Source organism: Paramisgurnus dabryanus, chromosome 17, assembly GCF_030506205.2.
Source record: "Paramisgurnus dabryanus chromosome 17, PD_genome_1.1, whole genome shotgun sequence".
NCBI lineage: Eukaryota > Metazoa > Chordata > Actinopteri > Cypriniformes > Cobitidae > Paramisgurnus > Paramisgurnus dabryanus.
The window spans coordinates 27734195-27754494 of NC_133353.1; the positions used below are offsets into that span (position 1 = coordinate 27734195).

At 38.7% G+C, this 20300-nt stretch overlaps 1 protein-coding gene across 4 annotated transcripts in view; it reads right to left on the bottom strand.

Annotated features, from left to right (window-relative positions):
* Window positions 1-20300, bottom strand: part of fut8a (fucosyltransferase 8a (alpha (1,6) fucosyltransferase)) — a 108887-nt gene that overhangs the window by 22358 nt on the left and 66229 nt on the right. For all 4 annotated transcript variants that reach the window (XM_065288443.2, XM_065288444.1, XM_065288446.2 and 1 more), the window contains 2 exons: window positions 18903-19414; window positions 1464-1582 (listed from right to left, as the gene is read on the bottom strand). In XM_065288443.2, coding sequence (XP_065144515.1) covers window positions 1464-1582; window positions 18903-19105 — 322 coding nt within the window. In that variant the 5' untranslated portion in view covers window positions 19106-19414. The remainder of the gene's footprint in view (window positions 1-1463; window positions 1583-18902; window positions 19415-20300) is intronic.

Sequence of the window (20300 nt, forward strand, 5' to 3'; positions counted from 1 at the left end):
TGGAGTGTCCCTCTAAAGGTCAAATGTGTGCGTGTGTGTGGTAAACGGCGTAGGTGATGCCTAGAGGACAACCTATAGTCATATGACCGTCCTTCACTGTGAGTGTGAGCCCACACACACAAACACACACGCTTTCATCTATATTAAAAGGCTCCTATTCATTTTACACATTAGTGTTGTGCCGATAGACGATAGTATCGTGTATCGACGATCGTCCGACATATCGCCAATGGCAGGCTTTCATGGCGATAGTCATGACGATAGTTGGCGAATGGTTGTTATTATCATCATCATCATAGTTTTGCATGCTTTTCCTCGCATGAGGGTTTGTGCTTCACTTTACGCGGAGAGCTTGTAGAGAGAGAGTTCCTTCTTGCACGCAGATGCACTTAATGCGCGCGTCTCGGACTCGTTCTAGCACCTAAATCCAGCGCGTGGATGAGCAGCTACGCTTCCCTCTGTCTCACATGCACGCGCTCTCAAATCTGTCCGAAGTCTAAACATAAACTGAAGTAGTAATCCTTATGTATTTGTGCGGTTTAATGCGTTTCATGCGAGCTGAGGCAAACTATTCCTTTTGTTTAAAATATAACCCGCTGCATATTGGCGCCACTCTCGCGTACGTGCAGAGAGCTGCGCTCTGTCTGAACTTGAAGTCAGATAGTAATCCTGTTTATGATATGCTTTTCAAGGAGTTTTAGCAATACATCCCTCGTGTTTAAAATATGATTGTGTTCCGCTGGACCAGTGTGTTTAAAAAGGCACCTCTGAGAGCACCACTGCTTGACACGTGTAACCTTCTGCAACAGCACTAAACAAATGCATTTAATTATTTTTATGTGCGCTGCGTGTGTCTGCGCAGGTGCATGTTTTTACAGTCATTAAGTAATCGTGTTAAAAATCAGGATTATGATTTTTCCCATAATTGAGCAGCCCTATCTCTGACATTTCCTTGCACTAGAGAGGTTGTTAGCGCGCAGAGGGTTAAAACCAGCGCGTGTCCTGTTCTCCCTCTCTGGCACGCAAAGAGCGTCTGGGCTTTAATGACGCACTCAGATTAATGGCATTAGTTTTAAGAAAGATGCATTCATGACGGTGTTGCTCTTGTTCTTTTTTCCACCAATCAAGTCTTGTCATAAATGAACAAATAAATAAATGAGTAAACTACTGCCCCGCCCCCCGATACTATCGTGTATCGCCGATCTCACAGGCTGACGATAGGACGATCTCAAAATGGGGCATATCGCCCAACACTATTACACATATCAACCAAAATTACCAGCAAGATATCAAGAGCTTTCAGTTCTTATATGTCAAAGCAGACCAATGTTATAATAAACGTACAAATCATGTAAATGTGTTTTTATGCTTTCCAAAAATGAACATAGATTTTCTGTTGGTTTTGTGAATTTTGATGATGTAAACAAATATTTAGCTAGCTGAACATATGAGTGATCACATACCATCAGCAGGGAGACTCCGGTAAGAGTTGATCTTCTCCTTAGCCCTGATCAGTTGCTCTTCTAGGTTACGTAATTTACCCACAGCTCCAGGACCACCATCTGCTTGTCCATCCGGCAACCTGAAAGACCAAGGGAGAAATGTTAGCATGCTACTCACCTGGGGTAGTATTATGATGACTAGTTTTGCGTTCACACTTGCGCCCGCATGAGTGAAAGTGGATGTGAGAGTCTGGCCTACTGGGTCAAGGTGAATTGTGGTTGGCTAATTTCCCAGGGGTCTTTGCTCTTATGCTCCTTGCTTCCAGTGCCAATTTAATGCAATGATCTGTTGCGGCAGCCACTGCGGGCAATTCATTTGGTGGCAGGAGCTATTCATCACATACATAGACACACAAACAGTTGACCTGAGCTTGCCCGGCGTAGGCTCCTATCACCCATCGCACACACACACACACACACATTTTCATCTCATAAACTTTATTAGAGACAAACATCCCAAGACCCAAACCTCCATCATTACTTGACACTCCTTCAACCTGCAGTTAATTTATGAGATGAGTAACTTTAGTAGACACACACACACACACACACACACACACACACACACACACACACACACACACACACACACACACACACACACACACACACACACACACACACACACAGAGGACGGCATCACAGAGCTCCATCCTCTTTCTCATGCGCCCACTGTGTCCTTGCTGTGGGTTTGTAGTGGAAATCTAAGCCGTATTTGAAATGCGTCTGACGTGAATGGAAATCATTGTGAAACGTTGCCACACCTGAAAGAGAGAAAGACACCGATAGAGAAAAAAAGGAGAGAGGAAAAATGAGGAGAGCAAGTCTTATCTGAGAAGAAGAAGGATGGAAATGTATTTGTGGGAAGGCGTGTGTTGAAACGGTAAAAAATGCATTTCCATTTCACCTGGATGCAAATGGTCATATGGATGTCTGTCAACAGAGATAGAGAAAAAAAAGAGAGAGAGCAAGAATGGGCGAGAGTATGAATGGTGAAGGGATGATGAAATTGGGAGAAAAATTGCTATGTCAAACATTTATATCATTCTTGGCTGGTCAAGGACAAAATGTGAGTAAGAAAGAAAATGAGAGATGTAGAGTTTGTGTGCATTAGGGGGGGTTGGTTCATGTTTGAGCGATACTGTATGTCAGAAAAACACTGAAACACACAATTTTAACTTATTTCTCAATGTTAAGGACTGAAACATATCTGCCCGAGTATATCCGTGAACGCCTGGCCAGTATGTGAGTGTGTTACCTTAATAGAGTCATATTAATAGAGATGTCAATGTTTGTGACATTCAATCCAAGAGGTCAAGGTTTGGCTGGATAGCCAGGGCTAGTTAGTCTCTGGTGACAGTGTAATAGGACCTTCTGGGCCCTGGGAAAATCATTATTTCTTTCTTCTATTGATGGTCATTTAAAAGTAAATAAAACTCAAAAACTATACATCTATACATAATATAATGAAATATATTCATACTTTTATATGAATGTCAATAAAAAACGTCTCAGTTACGGATGTAACTCTTGTTTCCTGAAGGTAGGAATCGGAGATGCCACGTCGATGACTGACAAATTGGGAACTTGCTAGAAAGACCAATCCACTTCAAATGTAACCAGAAAGAGACAATAAATATTGGCATGTAGTATTTGCATCTGCTGGCCCCGCCGGGGAGTATAAATCGATGGCAATATTTAGCTTTTCACTAAGAAGCCGAGCCAGAGAGGTCCGTTCAGCTCAGCATTGGTACAGTAACTGTGACGATGGGATGTGACATCTCCGTTCCCTACCTTCAGGGTACATCTGTAACCGAGACGTTCCTTTAAAGTCCGATTTATAGGCGTGCGTAAGTTCTATGCTGTAGCTATGGCGTAGGCTATCCGTAGCCTGTGCATAGCCTGACGTGCACCTCGCAAAATTTTTAACAGGGCGTCAGTTCTACGTGGACCGCAAGCGCTGTGATTGGTCCACCAGAACCCCTCCCGTCAGGTAAAAAAACTGCGTCATAGGTATTTCCGTTTGCAACGGTGAAAACAAAGAATGGCCAGGTTGAGGAGTGATTTAACTCAAACTGCAACAAAAGTCGCCGTTTGTTTACTTCTATCATTGCTGGTCTTCTCAAATCATACACAACCAGTTGCTGTTTCTTCTTTGTTTGTGGGCTAACTTTCCAAGCTTCTTCTTCTTTGACGGTGGCGCTGCTACTGTGTTTACACGCGTGGATACTGCCTACTAGCGCATGTGTTTGCACTTCAACGCGGACGACGACGCAAAAGTATATATGAAAACCGATGCGGAACCTACGCTGTAGGACATACGCACAACTATAACGAGCCCTTTAGTCGGTCACTTCGACTTAACAATTGGGAATCCCTACCAAAGGGCCACGGGTACTGCCCCTTCCAGTGCCCTATATATGTAAGCTTCCCAGTCTCTAGTTGGCACCACTGCAACACCTTAACACCAACACACAGAAAGACTCTATCAGTCAGACTATAAATGGCTACTTATAGTTGTGCGTAGATCCTACTGCGGAGCCTTGGCACTGGTTTTCATATATACTTTTGCATCGTTGTCCACGTCAACTTGCAATTACACATGCAGACCACTAGTAGGCAGTACTAGTAGGCACGCGTGTAACCCACAGGAGGGAAAAGAAGAAAAAAAGCAGTCAAAAAAGAAGCAGTTTCATCAGTTAACCCACAAACAAGAAGAAGCAGCTTGTTGTGTATGATTTCAGAAGACCAGCAGTGATGGAAGTAAATAGACAGCGCCTTTTGTTGCAGTTTGAGTTAAATCACTCCTTAACTTGTCCCATCTTTATTCTTACAGTCCCAATCGCAAATGCCAATCAAGAAATGCATTGCAGATATTTTTAACTGACGGGAGGGGTTCTAGTGGACCATTCACAACGTTTGTGGACGCGTTGTTAACATTTTGGCAATTTTAAATTGAAATTGATCGAAATTTAAGTCACAACTTCGAATAAAATTTTTTTATCGTCAATGCTGCCACGCCCCCATGTTTTTGGAGAATCGTGACACCCCTACTTACGCATAACCTAACCTACGCACGACTATAAATGACACTTTAGAGGCAGGAGCAGAACAGACAACCACTTTGCCCCAAAGTAAAAAGCTGAATATGCAGTGCACCTGCCGTCTATTACCCCGGTGGGGTGGGGTCGGCAAATGCAAATACTGCATGCCAATATTTATTGGTTCTTTATAGTTACACTCGAAGTAGATTGGTCTATTTAGCAAGTCGCCATTTCATCAACATAACATCGAAGTGACCGACTGAAAGGGATCATGCTTTCTGCACACATACCACCGTGGTGCAGTTATGGGATTTACCAGCAGGGGCTAATGGCACCATGCTAACAAGCAAACCTCAAGACCTTGGCTGAAATAACTTTTCTATTTGTTGAAGTACCTCGACCAATTAAATCCAAATAGTATATACTATATTCAGAAGATATTCGTTCTGCTCAACTCATCCTTACTAAATAAAGTCACACAGGTTTAGACTAATTTGAAAGTGAAAGATGACAAACTTTCCATTTTTGGTACACCTATCTCTTGTAGACAGCTGCTGTGAACAGTTTTGACACCAACGTCACTCTGAATGCCCACATTACAACCACAAACCTCTGAAGCTGCCCTCCATGCTGGGTTTGTAAGAAACAGTGGATGATCTCTATAATCCGGTTATTTCTAAGCCTGCGACAACAATAAAGGCTTTGCTATTCACTCCTCTGACCTTTCTTTCTATTTCTCCTCACATATCACCTCTCCACCGACACCTGAGCTTCATCATGTGGCGTTACATAACCAGCCATCACTAGCTAATGAGGACGCATCAGTCACAGCAGGGGCAGAGAGAAACATTTAGAAACACACAGCGCTTTGTGAAAGTGACTGTCAGGGAGGTGTGATGGAAATCCCATGAGGCCTTGTGTTTTCTGCTGATGCCGAGACGTTGTACCAGCCCACAGAGACACATGTACTGAAGTAGGACGCCCGCGCATACACACGCGTACAGATGGGACCAAAAAAATTGCGAAGATGGAAAGTAAATGCATAAAACTGTCATACGTTCTGGCAAAACAACCAACGGCTTGCTGCCGGCTACCGGTTCGGCTCTGTCTGACATATGCCAGAGTGACAGAAAAGTACACCAAGATAGACGTCCAACCTTTTCAGTTATTTGTGATGTGTTGGACAACGGTTTGTGTGATACCTGGTGTGTGTTCGGATAAAAAACACAAAATAAATGATTTCTTTTAAAATACGACTGATCGATTGGGGTCGTGTGGTGCAGCGGTTAAAATAACTTGGGGGTGGTAACCGAAAGGTTTCGGGTGTGATTCCCGCTGGGAGCCAATCACGATCCATCACTGTGTCCTTGAGCGAGGCACTTAACCTCGCGTTAATCCCGCGGGATTGTCCCTGTAATAAGTTCACATTCTACCTGGCCTAGTTGTGTGGTGATGAATAAATGAGAAGTTGACAGGGTCTACTCCATAAAAAACAGCTTCTCTAGACGAAATGTTATTGGATAAAAGTAAAATTTACTTATGATAAAACTATGAGTGTGTTTTAGACAAATATCTTAAACAAGCTGTGTCTTTGCACAGTGCCCAATGTACAATGGGGCAGAACCACAAAAGCAGAACTGACCTGTGTAACTGTAGTACCAACCCTAAACCCAACACCTATTAAGTCTATATTGTTACCAGTATTTTGTTGGGTAAGTACTGTTACTATAAAACTAAACTATAAAACAGTCCACTAACTATAAAAAAGTGTAACATATAAATACAGTGTAAAAAACCCAAGTGTGCCAATGTGTGTTTGTGGTTCTGATGAGGCTGTATATGCAAAACCTGAGGAGAGTGATTCTTAAAGATTTCATGTTTGTTAAACGCGTTTGGGATCGTAAGAAAGCATGTACAGTAAGTTTTGGTACAAGGAGTACTTTGGAGAACAGTTTTGGGAATTTTCATGATATGTGTGTGTGCGTGGGGGTGAGCAACCTACATGTCAGCTAATTAGAGTTTGATATATTTTATTACAGCTCTGGCAAACAGGACAACCAAATAAAAGGCTCAGCCTACACCCAAGTGTAATTAGTCACATTTAGGAGGCACTAATGGACTGTCACCAAATTTCACAGTTCACCGTCGCTATGGCGATACATTCGGAGGTGAGGGATCCTGCTATGTGAATGGCTCCTACCTCACATGTACATCTATATGCCCCCTGGGCTGCATTTATTGGCTGGGTGGCTGGCCAATTATAAAAATCATTGCAAAGCTCTGTGAGATCACTCATAGAAAAGAAAAATCTTCAGTGAGATTTAAAGGTGCAGTGTGTTAATATTAGCAGCATCTAGTGGTGAGGTTTCAAATTGCAACCATCGGCTTGGTCCACGGCTCAGCCCTCGCTTTTGAAACACATAGAGAAGCTACGGTAGCCACCACAGGACAAACACATTATCATCAGAGACGACTTTGTTTACCAAGTTTGTCCGTTAAGGGCTTCCGTAGAATCATGCGGCACAAAATGGCGACTTCCATGTAAGGGGACCCTCTGTGTATGTAGAAAAAAACGTCTCAATCTAAAGTTAATAAAAACAATACAGTTCATTATGTAAGGTCTTTATACACCACTGATAATATAGTTATGTATATTATATTGCATTTCTGTGAAGGGATTCTTCTAAAAGTTACACACTGCACCTTTAAAGGTGCAATGTTTAACTCTTAGAAGGATCTCTTGACAAATGCAATATAATATGCATAACTATATTATAAGTGGTGATGGGCTTGGCGGTATGACGGTATATTCCGTTACCGCGAAATAAAACATCAGGCTTTTATATTTCGTCTATACCGAATAAGTGGGCGTGGCTAACTCTGCAACTCTGCGAGAAATGTGTAAAATAATCCACCACAGTTATTTGTGTAATTTTTATAATAAGCGCCAGTGAATCCACCGCAGGTCTCTCTCTCTCTGTGCTCAATGCAGCAGCAGTCTCGCGTGAGGTCTCTCGAGGCGCATGCAAGGGGCTGCGTCGCCAAATAAAGAAAGCACTTCTTGCACATAATGCTAATAGTAGTAACGCTTTCTGAACTTTAAGCAAGTTAAGACAAAACTCGCGTGTATATCAGTGACACGTGTGCTGCTGGAGCCATGTAGTTTGACAAGCCATTTGCTTATAGTACAAACATCTTTGATCAGAAAGACGAGAAAGAGACGCAACAACGGTTAAGGTCTCAAGACCTTAAAACAGACTTCATGATCATCGCCTTATAGCACCTGTCATATTTATAATATCAATTTTGATCAGTTTCTCATATACCGGTATTTATCCTGCCTGCTAGGTTTGTGCATATATTCATACTTGTTCATTTTACATATTGCCTATTTTTAATGTCCTGTATCCATAAATACAAAATACAATGAATGCATACTATAGCTTCAATAGTCTATACAATTAATAACTCAATTAAAACCAACATTCTGTTTATCAAGACTTAATCTGTTCTTATCTTCTGGGCATTTTCACTTTACCACTAACTTTAACTTGCCTAAATTTTAAAACTGTGGTGAGCATTAAGTTAAAAGCTATAGTGAGTGGGAAATTTCTTCACATTTTTATATTCCAAAAACAATATAAACTGAAAAACATGTATACCGTGAAATATACTGTTACAGTGAAATAAAATGACTCATTCCATGAAATGGATTTTTGTTCATACCGCCCACCCCTAAGTGATGTGTAAAGATCTTAGATAATGAACTGTATTGTTTTTATTACCTTAAAATGAGCTGTTTTACTCTAAATACACTGTGTTCCTCATAGGACCTTTATTAACCCTTTGAAGTCTTGTGTAATACTTATGTGAAGGATAGATGCACCTTTTGGGTCTTTAAAGTCAGAAGTTGTTCCCTGTTTTCTGTATAAACCTTGGAAGATACAGGACATTTACTAAAATAACTCTAAATGTGTTGTCTGAAAGATGATGAACATATGTATCTCAAATTGCTTGAAGGGGAGTAAATCATGTGGTAAATTTTATATTTGGCAAAATAAAGTACTATACATAGATGTAGCCAAGATATGAAAGTAGGCAAAATCATAAAAACTCCATAATTATTTTTCTGTCAAATTCTTCCAAGACCAAACTGTTTTGCTCATCTTCTTAACTTTTAAGAATTGTTATGTAAAACATCTGAAAACCAGCCTAAAAAACAACTATTTAGTATCTTGAGCAACAGAAAAAGATTGCTAAAATTATCATCTGGCATTCAAAATAAAACCCAAGCTCATGAAAAGCTTAAAAAGTATCTTTGCTGCTTTTTGCAAATAAGATATGCTACTAATACATCATAACTGTGTCAGCAAGACATAAAATGGACTTAAATGTGAATCCTTTACACATGCTAGCACATGCCTGGATGAAAAAATCATAAAAAAATTTAAATATTTTGCTCTTATCAGGAAAGAACATCGACAGGCCAAGGTCCACTCCTTAATCTTATCTCATTTTTTACTTCTGTCTACACAAACACACACACACACACACACATACACACACTAGTGTGTTTGAGGACGTTTGCCTAACAGAATGGGTAGTAAATGGGTATTAAAACATAAACACATCCTGTGTCCTCAAACAGTTTATGGGTGTGGTTATGAAATTGAAAATTCGATACGAAATAAAACCATTACACCTATGCAATGCTCACCTAAACCAGATATGCATGTGTATTGGGTTAACATGTTCTTATTTACATTTTTCACTTTATCATTTTTAACACTATCATAAAATTACATTCAATCAACGATAATTTTACAATAATTTAATCAAATTTTATGGTGTTATTGCTGCTAAATACATTTTTATAAGTAGTAACGACAATAAAAATCTATTTCGGAGTAACAATTTTTTCTCCCAATGAACATTCCCTATACCAGTGGTTTTTAAACTGGGGGCGGGGGGCCGCAAGATGGTGCCAGGGGGGCCCCAGTTTTATGACATTTTATGAAATACATTAATTTATCAAGAATTCTGTGTAATTAAACCTAAAAAGATAAGGGTACTAACCAAAAGCACTACTTTTTTGTATAATTTAATGTTTTTTTATTAAAATGTTGAGTTTTAGAACAGTTTTTTGTAACAAATTTTCTTTGGTGGGCCGCGAAGGAATGCACCGTACACAAGGGGGGCCGCACGCTGAAAAAGTTTGGGAACCACTGCCCTATACCAGTGGTTCTCAAACTGGGGGCCGCAAGATGGTGCCAGGGGTCCCCAGTTTTATGACATTTTATAAAATACATTAATTTATTGTGAAGCTTACTAACCAACAGCATGACTTTGTATAATTTACAACATGATATCACGGCAAGTCGTGTTATAGTCAATAATTTTTTTTATTAATTTATTCGTGTCCATGGCACGAAATTCCGTTTTTTCCGTGCCTTCAACACGAATGTCGTTCCCATGTCATCCAGCACGAATTTCTATAGTTTTTTTGCGTCCATGGCACGACTTTCTTTTTCGTGTCATTTTATGTACTGTTTTCAATTTTTTTCCCTATTTTTAAAATCATTGTCGCTTGGGGTTAGATTTGGGGTTTGGATGTAAGTTTATATATTGGTTTCTTCATGTTTTTCTTTCACTTTTAAAACTATTCTTGCCTGGAGTTGGGGTTAGAGTTGGGGTTTGGGTTAGGATGTCTAAAAATGTAACAAAAAAGTGATTCTAACCCCAACCTCAAGCGACAATTGAAAGAAAATACAGGTAAGAAAAAACAAAACATAAAATGCCACGAAAAAGAAAGTCGTGCCACAGACACAAATAACTATTTATTGAAATTTGTGCGAGTGATACAAAAAAAAAACATTCGTGCTCAAGGCAAAAAAGCTGAATTTCATGCCCTGGACACAAATAAATTAAAGATTTTTTTGTGACTATAACACAACTTTCTGTGAGATCAGTCTGATTATTTTATATGTTTTGTTTAATTAAAATGTTACATTTTAGAACTGTTTTTGTTATAAAAAAAATCTGAGGGGGGGCATGAAGGAATGCACCGTACACAAGGGGGGCCGCATGCTGAAATAGTTTGAGAACCACTGCCCTATACCACCATCACAAATATATTGTGAAAATTGTACATATCACCCACTCCTAACACACAAACACATGCTTAAACGCACAAACAGGATACTGTATATCTTTCAGTCCACTGTGTCTCTGAATAGGGAATTGTCATCATTGCATTGTGATGGTCCCCTCCTACTCAACACCGCATTACAGCACATCATTTCTCTCTCTCTCTCTCTCTCTCTCTCTCTCTCTGTGTGTGTGTGTACATGTGTGTTTTTGTGTATGTGTGTGAGGGGAAAGATAATGAGTGCCTGTCAGTGCTTGACTCACAACCCTTCTTTTCCATCAAGCCGCCTGCCTCTCGATCAATCACAGCCCCATCTTTGGCCTGCCCCGTCACTCATCCACATATCTGTTGAACTCACTCGCTGTGTGTTTGTTTGTTTGTTTGCGTGCATGTGTGTGTGTCTTTCATATACACATGAGTCAATATAAAGAGAAATGAAGGCTATAGTGGGCTCTAATGGGAAATAACACTGTTTGTGTGTGTGTGTGCATCAATGTCTGATAATTCCCACAGGAAGGGCTTAATGAGAGACTGACAGTGTTGATACTGTACTGTGGTGAAGAGATAAGAGGAGAGCTCACCGCCACGATTCATTAAGACTACAGGTTTATATATCTCAAACAGTGTTGAAGGCATTGTCATCTATCATATAAACAGATTCTTTTTATATAATCTATCAAGTCTTTTTATATCCTGTGTCTATTGGGTGTAACAACAGGCTTGCACACTGGGTTTCTGGGTTAAGGGTTTATTTTAATAAGTGCCATAATTAACGTAAGGAATCATTATCGCATAAAATAACACCAGACACGGTGGTCAGGGTGTCATCCTGAAGAATTGTGCTTGCGATAACAATCGACTGACTGAACATTATCTCACTTGCCACATAAGTAAATAACCGGACGCATATTGATTTGAGATTAGATCATTTATTTGTTATCGTTTCACTGTGTTTCTCAGCAGCACTGAGATGTCCAATAGTTTTTGAGGATTGCCAGATGATGTGATTGACCAGCCAGAATTAAATCTATTCGAATAAAAACAATTTGACTTTTTTGATTGCTACCTGTCTTGGAGTGTGAATGCTGTTACCTGTTAATAGGGAAGCATGTGACATATGCATAAATGTGATGTAAATGAAATGACACATGCACACGTACACTTTCACACATAGTCTTTGGTTTGTTGCGCGGCTGTATGTACTGTATAAAAAATATCCACCGGTTGTGATATTCTTAATGGTATTACAGTATGTTCAGTTCAACTTTAAGTAGCTCGCACTTGCACGCACGCATGCACAAGCAAACGCACGTGCACACAAAATACACACACCCTTAAGCAGTCAAATATCTGCTGTATGCAGACACTTCAATCAGAATGTGTTCTCCCTGTTCAGCACTGTTTACTTTACCAGCCAGATCAGAGCTACTGTAAACACAGTACAGAGCAAACAACACTCACTGCCCATTTCTGAAAAAATAGGAAAGACGGATAGAGATGGAAAGGAAAACAGTTAAAAAAAGTTGCATAATTTTTTTTAAAAAAAGAAAAAAAAAACGTTAGTAAAATGTAACATTATGTTGTTAGTAAATGTTAGCAAAACCACTACACTATAAATAAATCCTTGTTGCACTTAAAATTTTAATCAACTTAAAGGAAAACACCACCGTATAGGGCTGGGCGATTAATCGAAATCGAACCGCAATCGCGATGTGAAATGGTGCGATTAGCAAATCGCGGAAGGATGCGATATGATGCGATTTGAAAAATATGCTTTGTGACAGTCTAACCAATTGAGCGAGCGCAAGTATGGCTGTGCTTTCTCCGTGAGAGGCACGTCAACCAAAACAGCGCTTCTCCTAAACTGACGACGTGCCTGCTTCCGCATTGCAAGACTTTGCGCGCGCGTCTTCCACAACAGACAGGGTGTTTAAACTTGACGCACGCGCGCAGCCTGTGTCTCTATGCTTATTAAATACTCACGCCTGTCTCCGCAACCCTGCATCGCAAGACTTCACGCCCGCGTCTCCCAAAACGTATGATGCGTTAAAACTTTACACACACACGCCCAACAATGCTTACAAGCCCGACTCCTTATTTAAAACAAACTAAAATACCATTTAACTGGGTTGCTAATGTCACTTGAATGAAATGACATGACATTGAACGCATTTGGATTTTATATTCATTTTAAAAATTCCAAATGTAGCTATTTAATATTTTGATAGTTATGAAGTTGAGTATTACAGTTCTTTGTTTACAAAAAAAACATTTAAATATTTTAACTTGTTGTTAAAGTTCCAGCTATAATGAACCCACTTATTTAAATACTGTTACAGTGTTAGTCCAAGCTAAATACCATTTAACATTTCATACAATAAGAAGTTTTAATTATATTCTTAATTTTTTTGTTTTTGTTTCCTTATTTAAAAAAAAAGAATGCAGTTAAATCACCAGACCCATAAGCAGTATCAGTAAGAATCAACCATCTAAAGAGGCAGATGCACATTAAATTTAATCGCAAATCAAATCGCAATCGCAATTCCTGGCAGAAAAAGCGCAATTAGATATTTTCCCTAAATCGCACAGCCCTACCACCGTATTTCAATATTTTACTATGTTCTTACCTCAACTTAGAGATGAATAAATACATACCTATCTTTTTTCAATGCGTGCACTTTTAATCGTTGTACAGCGCTTTGTGAATGTGTTAGGATTTAGCCTAGCCCCATTCATTCCTTAGGATCCAAACAAAAGTTTTATTTTGTGCCACCATACTTACTCGTGTAACTACTCATGTAACAGTCTTTAAATAAGAAAAACTTGAAAGTGTTTTGTGGCTTTTAAATTCATCCCTGTTTGGATCCTAAGGAATGAATGGGGCAAGGCTAAATGCTAACACATTCATGAAAGATTAAGTGCACGCATTGAAAAAAGAGAGGTATGTATTAATTTGTGTAAGTGATGACTAGTGAGGTATTGCTATATATGATAACATTTCTAATAAAATAAATGATAACATTTTGGTCCACATATGGCTCAGGTTCCTCCTACAATTCAAATGTCCATGGGTTTTATTGCACCCATTTTTCAGACATTACTGACACATGTATGGATTGATCTGTGTGGCATCACAAGACTTTTTTAAGATGTCAAATAAATCTTTGGTGTCCCCAGAGTACGTATGTGAAGTTTTAGCTTAAAATATTATACAGATAATTTATTATAGCATGTTAAAATTGTCACTTTGTACTCTAAAAAACAAACGGTGCTATATAGCACCAAAACAGTTGCTTTGGATCGTAACGATAGAAGAACCATTTTTAGTGCCATATAGCACCGGTGAAGAACCAGTGAAGCACCAGTGAAGCACCTGTGTAGAACCATATAGTGCTATGTAGAACCATATGTGGTGCTATATGGCCCCTATATGGTTCTACACTGGTGCTTCACTGGTGCTTCACTGGTGCTTCACTGGTGCTTCACTGGTTCTTCACCGGTGCTATATGGCACTAAATGGTTCTTCTATCGTTACGATCCAAAGCAATTGTTTTGGTGCTATATAGCACCGTTTGTTTTTTTAGAGTGTAGGTGTGAGCAAAAATCTGCCGTTTCGGGTGTGTCCTCTAACATACAAATGAGCTGATCTCTGTACTAAATGGCAGTGCCATGTTTGGATAGTGCAGATTAAAGGGTGGTATTATCCCCTTCTGACATCACCTATTTTTTCACATGCTTGCAGAGAATGTTATTATAAAACTAAGTTACTGTGTTGATCTTATTCACATTTTCTACGTTGATAGAAGCACTGGGGACCCAATTATAGCACTTAAACATGAAAAAGGTCTAAATTTAATGGTATGTCCTCTTTAATTCGGAACCTGGTGCCTTTTCTTCAGTTTGGTTAGTTTAGGCATATGTAAACTCAGCAATCGCACTCGGATCTGAACCAAAACAACCGCTCCGAGACTTCCTGAAAGAGGTGGTCTTGGCCCGATTGCAAACAAACTCTGGAGCGGTTAGGTATAAGTGTAAAACCAATCCATCCCAACGGACCAATGAACAGGCTATCTAATTGCTTTATTAACCACGAACATACTTGATAGCTCTTTGGTGATGAATTCAGGTGAGCTAATCAATGCCATTCAAAACCAAAGCGCACCTGTTCCTTATAAAATGTCTTCTTGCAATAGGTACATGGTAATAATGTTGTCCCGCCTAAGTTTTGATTCCTGCTTAAAATAATGAAAATATATACCCGCAGTTACCAAAAAAGCCACACAATAGTCCCGTAAAGCTGCTGAGTGGAATCACAGAAAATAAACAGATGCAATCTACCCAATTAAAGGAGAGCTTACTTGCACGTGACTTGTATTAACCCATTTGCGCCTGAGTTTCAGAACAAAGCAAACAATCTACATGTCTGAAAACACCTTAAAGAGCACATTATTTGTGTATTTGGTATAATACAATGTGATTGCGTGGTTTATGGTTAAAAAAAACAGATTATTGGCCAGCTAATCTGTATGTTGTGATTGGTCTGAATACCTCTGACATCAGACGGAGAAATGACACTCCTTAACATATTTGAAAGATTTGGTCACAATGCAATGCTAAGAGGAGTTAACTTACAGGCTGTGAGTCCGAAGCAGTTTTGATAATATCGGTGTTGTCTACATCACCAATCCCAGGACGTAAACTGTTGCCTACAATCTGTGTGTTTTTTGTAGTCCAATATTTTTTTTTTACATTGTTTACTTTGGGGTTTGTACCTTTTGCATTTCATTAACATGTATTAATACACTCTTACACACCAAAGGAAATGTAAAAACGTGAAATAGACCATAGGTGCCTTTAAAGTAAGGATTAAGGATCATGTTGGTTTTGCAGTAGTGTTTCAATTACTTGGTTTTGCCTTACTACACACTGCAAGCCAGTCACTAAAATCTTTAGATTTTTTTAGGTCTTTTATTACATTGCTTTCATAGCAGTTGTTTTGAACTGTGTTTAAGTGGCTAAAGCATAAAATCTTAATTTTCACAGAAACAGTGCGTTATTTGAAAGCCATCAAAACAGCTGAAAAATCATCTCCTTGAAGACGCTTTAGAAAATTGTGACATAAACACAAATGTCTATAGATGTTCTGCCAGGAAAAGCATTGAACAGATCTATTGTTTGGTTCATAAGCTTGTTTACATCCGTGCTGGAAGTAGGATGTTGCGTTTCCTCTTTTTGTTTACAGAATGCAGATTTTCATAATCTTTAGAGGAAGGGTCAAAAGTACTTATGGTGTTGGTATATACAGTATAATGACATTGATGTTTACCAAGGCTTGTTCTCAACCACAAATCATAGCTCAGTTAAGGATTTTGTATCTGCATGAAACTCTTAAGAGCAGCTGGAGATGTGTTATGATAATATGAATCAGTATGTTTAAAATACTCTCCTTTACCCTAAAATTATTTAACTACTGCTGGTTTACTTCTCAAAGGTGTGGCATATGAAAAACTGTTTACTTTCTATGCCATTAATTCTTAAACGTATACTACTTTACATTTTGCAAACAGCACGCCTAATTAATTACATTAACCCTGGGGTGTAATAAAACCAATGCCGCATGCAGAAAGGGAATAACGGTAAGATATGCGGTAACATTAAATCGCACACAGTGATTATGAATTACAGTTTGAATCTTCATCTGTGCTCATTAATTTAGTCATTCTCATTCAATGTGCATAAAAGAGATGAATTTTTTTATCATATTCAACTTATTTGAGTTAAACTTGAAAAAAAGTGAGCTCATTTCAAAGGTGTGCGCTTATTTTTTATCTGCCTTTGTGTCTTTTGCAGTAAAGCGTTCTCGGCTGTAGCTTTGTATTGTCTTCACGCATAACAGCAGCCCTGCGCACACGCAAACAGTGCTGCCGAATTAACATCACAAACGCAGCACTGGCCCAATAGGACAAGCGACAGACCCAAATCACTCTTACACTGGCCCCGGGCCAACCTTATTGTCGAGCCCTGCCATAAATCTCCAAAATAAAACAAAAGTGTGTGTTTATGCAGCACATTTTATAATGAATTGCTTCGTTATCATGTCACAATGCTATGCAGGCTTTGCAAAGTGGTTGTTTGTGAAGGATGGAGCAGCGCCAAATGTATCCCGACAGCAAACTCACAGTAAGCAGATTTTTTTATTTTATGTAAAACGATGGTCCATAAAATAGCCTTGAAGGCACAACTGCCAAAAATGGCCAGTTTAATTCAAGGGTTGTAAATGATCAAGGAAAAACGAAACTGTGACACATTTATATTTACATTTCATACATAAACATAAAAAAACAATTTAAACAAACTGCAGGAAGTTCAATTAAATAATATGAATTAAATATGATCTCATAATTAATTAAGGAATAATTGATGACGGGCCGTTTAATTATTCGAAAAATAATGCACACCCAAGGTGGTAATGCATCTGTGGTTCCACTACACTGCAAAAAATACTTTCTTAGTTAGTATTTTTGTCTTGTTTTCAGTAGAATATCCAAAAATTCTTAAATCAAGATTTATTTTCTTGATGGACAAAATGACCCAAGAAAAAGACAAAACTATACAATTTAAGTGAATTTGTGTTTAAAACAAGCAAAATTATCTGCCAATGGGGTGAGATTTTGCTTAAATTAAGTGTTTATTTTTTTGTCACCCCTACAAATTTATTTGAAATGTATATTTTGTCTATAAACTAGAATTATTTTCTTAGGTAATTTTGCTTATCAAAAAAGGACCTTAATTTAAAAATTTTTAGATATTTCTACTGAAAACAAGACAAAAATACAAATTATAGCAAGACAAAAGAAAGTCATTTTTTTGCAGTGTACAGGTATGCATTATGTAAGGAATAATTGACAGGCCATTGAATTATAAGAAAATAATGCACACCAAGGTGATAATGCAGCACGGGTGTGCATTATTTTCAAGTTACTCAAAGGACCAGAGTCAATTATTCCGCTTATACCACGGATACCTCAAATTGTGCATCTATTTTTAAGACCTTTGACAGGTCAGGTGTGCAGTTTACAGAGAAATAATCAACACCCATGGACCATTTCTCAGCCAATCAGAACACAGCATTCAACAGACCCGTGGTATAATATCAAATAATTCAAAAGACCGAAGTCAATTATTCTGCTTATACTACGGTTACTACAGACATTGCTCGTGTTTTTTTTTTAAGACATTTGACAGATCAGGTGTGGGTTTATCAAAAATAATGCATACCCATGTAACATTTCTTAACCAATCAGAATAAAGCATTCAACTGCCCCGTGGTCAAAAAAGGTAAATAAGGCGTAGCTACAGCATAGACCTTATGCACGACTATAAATTGGACTTAAGACACCACTGTTTCCATATCTCTGACATCCTGGTCACAGATTGGGTGGTGTGTGCACAGTCAAATGTCAAACTATTAAGATGCACATTTGTAGACCGAGTCACCCGGGTCTTTTTAATAATTTACTACAACACTGATAAGCAAACTTACAAAATGCATACGCAAACAGATGACAAACAACTGCTTAGTGAAATACACAGTGAGTGAGTTTGCATACTGTATGCACGCTGCAAAATCCACACCTACGTTTGTTTTTCAATTTTTAAAGAAGTTTATCGTTTAAGTGCCATTTTTCTTCCATGGTTCCTGTGACGTACGTAAAACCTGAAGCGCATGCATTCGTAGCCATTCAGAAGAAAGCTACAGTGAGTGGGCGAGCATTGAATACTGTATGCGCCTCTGTGTTTACGTATGTTCATTATGCGAGGCTTCCTCCTTGCTAATGATAATTTAACTAGCAAAGCAGCTCAAAATTAGCAGTGAAAACCTACAATGCATAACAGGAAGCCTGACCACATAAGTACAGAATTGTTTGACTGGACTGGGAAAATAATTTTTACTTATTTTATATTATCTGACATTTTTTGTCCAATTGTAGAAACCATAATTAAAGCAGTCATTTCATTACAATTGTTGAGTTCAGTCCTTTAAAGGATTGTTTTTGTCCTTTAAAGTAATGTTTTTGCCCAATATGACCTACAGTGCATCCAAGATTTGTCAGTATGTGTGTCCCTTTGGGAACAAACCCATGAGCTACAAAAACACCTAAGCAAACTTGAGAGAAGTATTCTGAAATATCTTAAAAGCTGACCAACCTGAGCGTCTCTGCCATGCGTCTCAGATCTTCATTCTGCTGTTTCAGTCTCTCCAGCTTGGCCAGGATCTTGGAGAGCTCCCTGCTTGACCGTTCCGGATGATCGTTGTCCTTCACAAGGTGACCCCCGATGTAGAAAAGCAGCGTGCCCCAGGCCAGCAGCACCAGCATGATCCAGCGCCACGAGCCCGACCACGGACGCATGGCGCCTACTGCTGCCCAGCACACACTACTTTCACAAAGCAGGATTCTGAGGCATGCTAACCACAGTAGCAATGCACCACCACAGGGCTCCTCCGCAGTGGAGTGGGACGTCAAGGGTCGCTTAAGCTCTCTTGTGTGCTGGTAGACACCTGGAGGTTATATCATAGCACCGGGCCCTCGAGAAGAAGAAGCAAAGTGTTCGAGTATGAGTGGATCTTGTTTTCCGCCTGTCTCTCTGAGATCCTCTGAGAACTTTGATGGCTCAGATTAGTTCCTCTTGCTCCAGGGCCTCTCCGAGGGTTCCTGCCTCTGTAAAAACACAACGTGTGTGATAAGTGAGATGGCAGGACATGCTTGCAGTAACAGCGAGAGATAAAGGCAAAAGTGAGGTCTGAGATTACCAGCTCCGCCTTTTCCTCCACATGGATATAAGGCTGGAATGAGCTTCACTGCTGAGAAAGCTACTCACACGGCTATTAAAGAAGATTAAAATGAGCTCAAGAAGCCAGAGTGAGATATAAGTCAGCAGAAAGTTAGCGTGAATTATGAACTCCAAAAGTGCACACTGTTAAAAGTATATTTATAGAGTTAAAAAGAGGGATTTAGAAAGAAAATCATAACTACCTGCCAAAACTATAACATTTATTAGTATTATGATTTAACCAACGATATTTCATAGCAATCCATATGTATTTTACTAGGTGGCTAATTCGTATTATTTTGTGTGACTACATTCGTACTAGGGATTCATAACGATTAATCGCGATTAATCTATAGCAGAATTAAAGTTTTAGTTTACATCATATATGTGTATGAACTTTTGTATAGATAACTTTTGTATAGATAAATGCACACACATGCATGTATATATTTAAGAAATGTTTACATGTGTATATACATTTGAATTTATGTATAATTTATATTATATATAAATACTTAATATATAAATATATTTTTTTTCTTAAAATTATACATGCATGTGTGCATATTTATATATACATAATTATTATACACAGTTTACACACATATATAATGTAAATAAAAACTTTTTTCTGCTATAGATTAATCACGATTTAATTTATGCATCCCTAATTCATACTTTTTTGTACAATATGCTTTGACTTTTGGGTTAGGGGTGTGTTTTTTATGATAATCGTACGTTTTTGCACGATTAACTTTATACGAAATTATACGA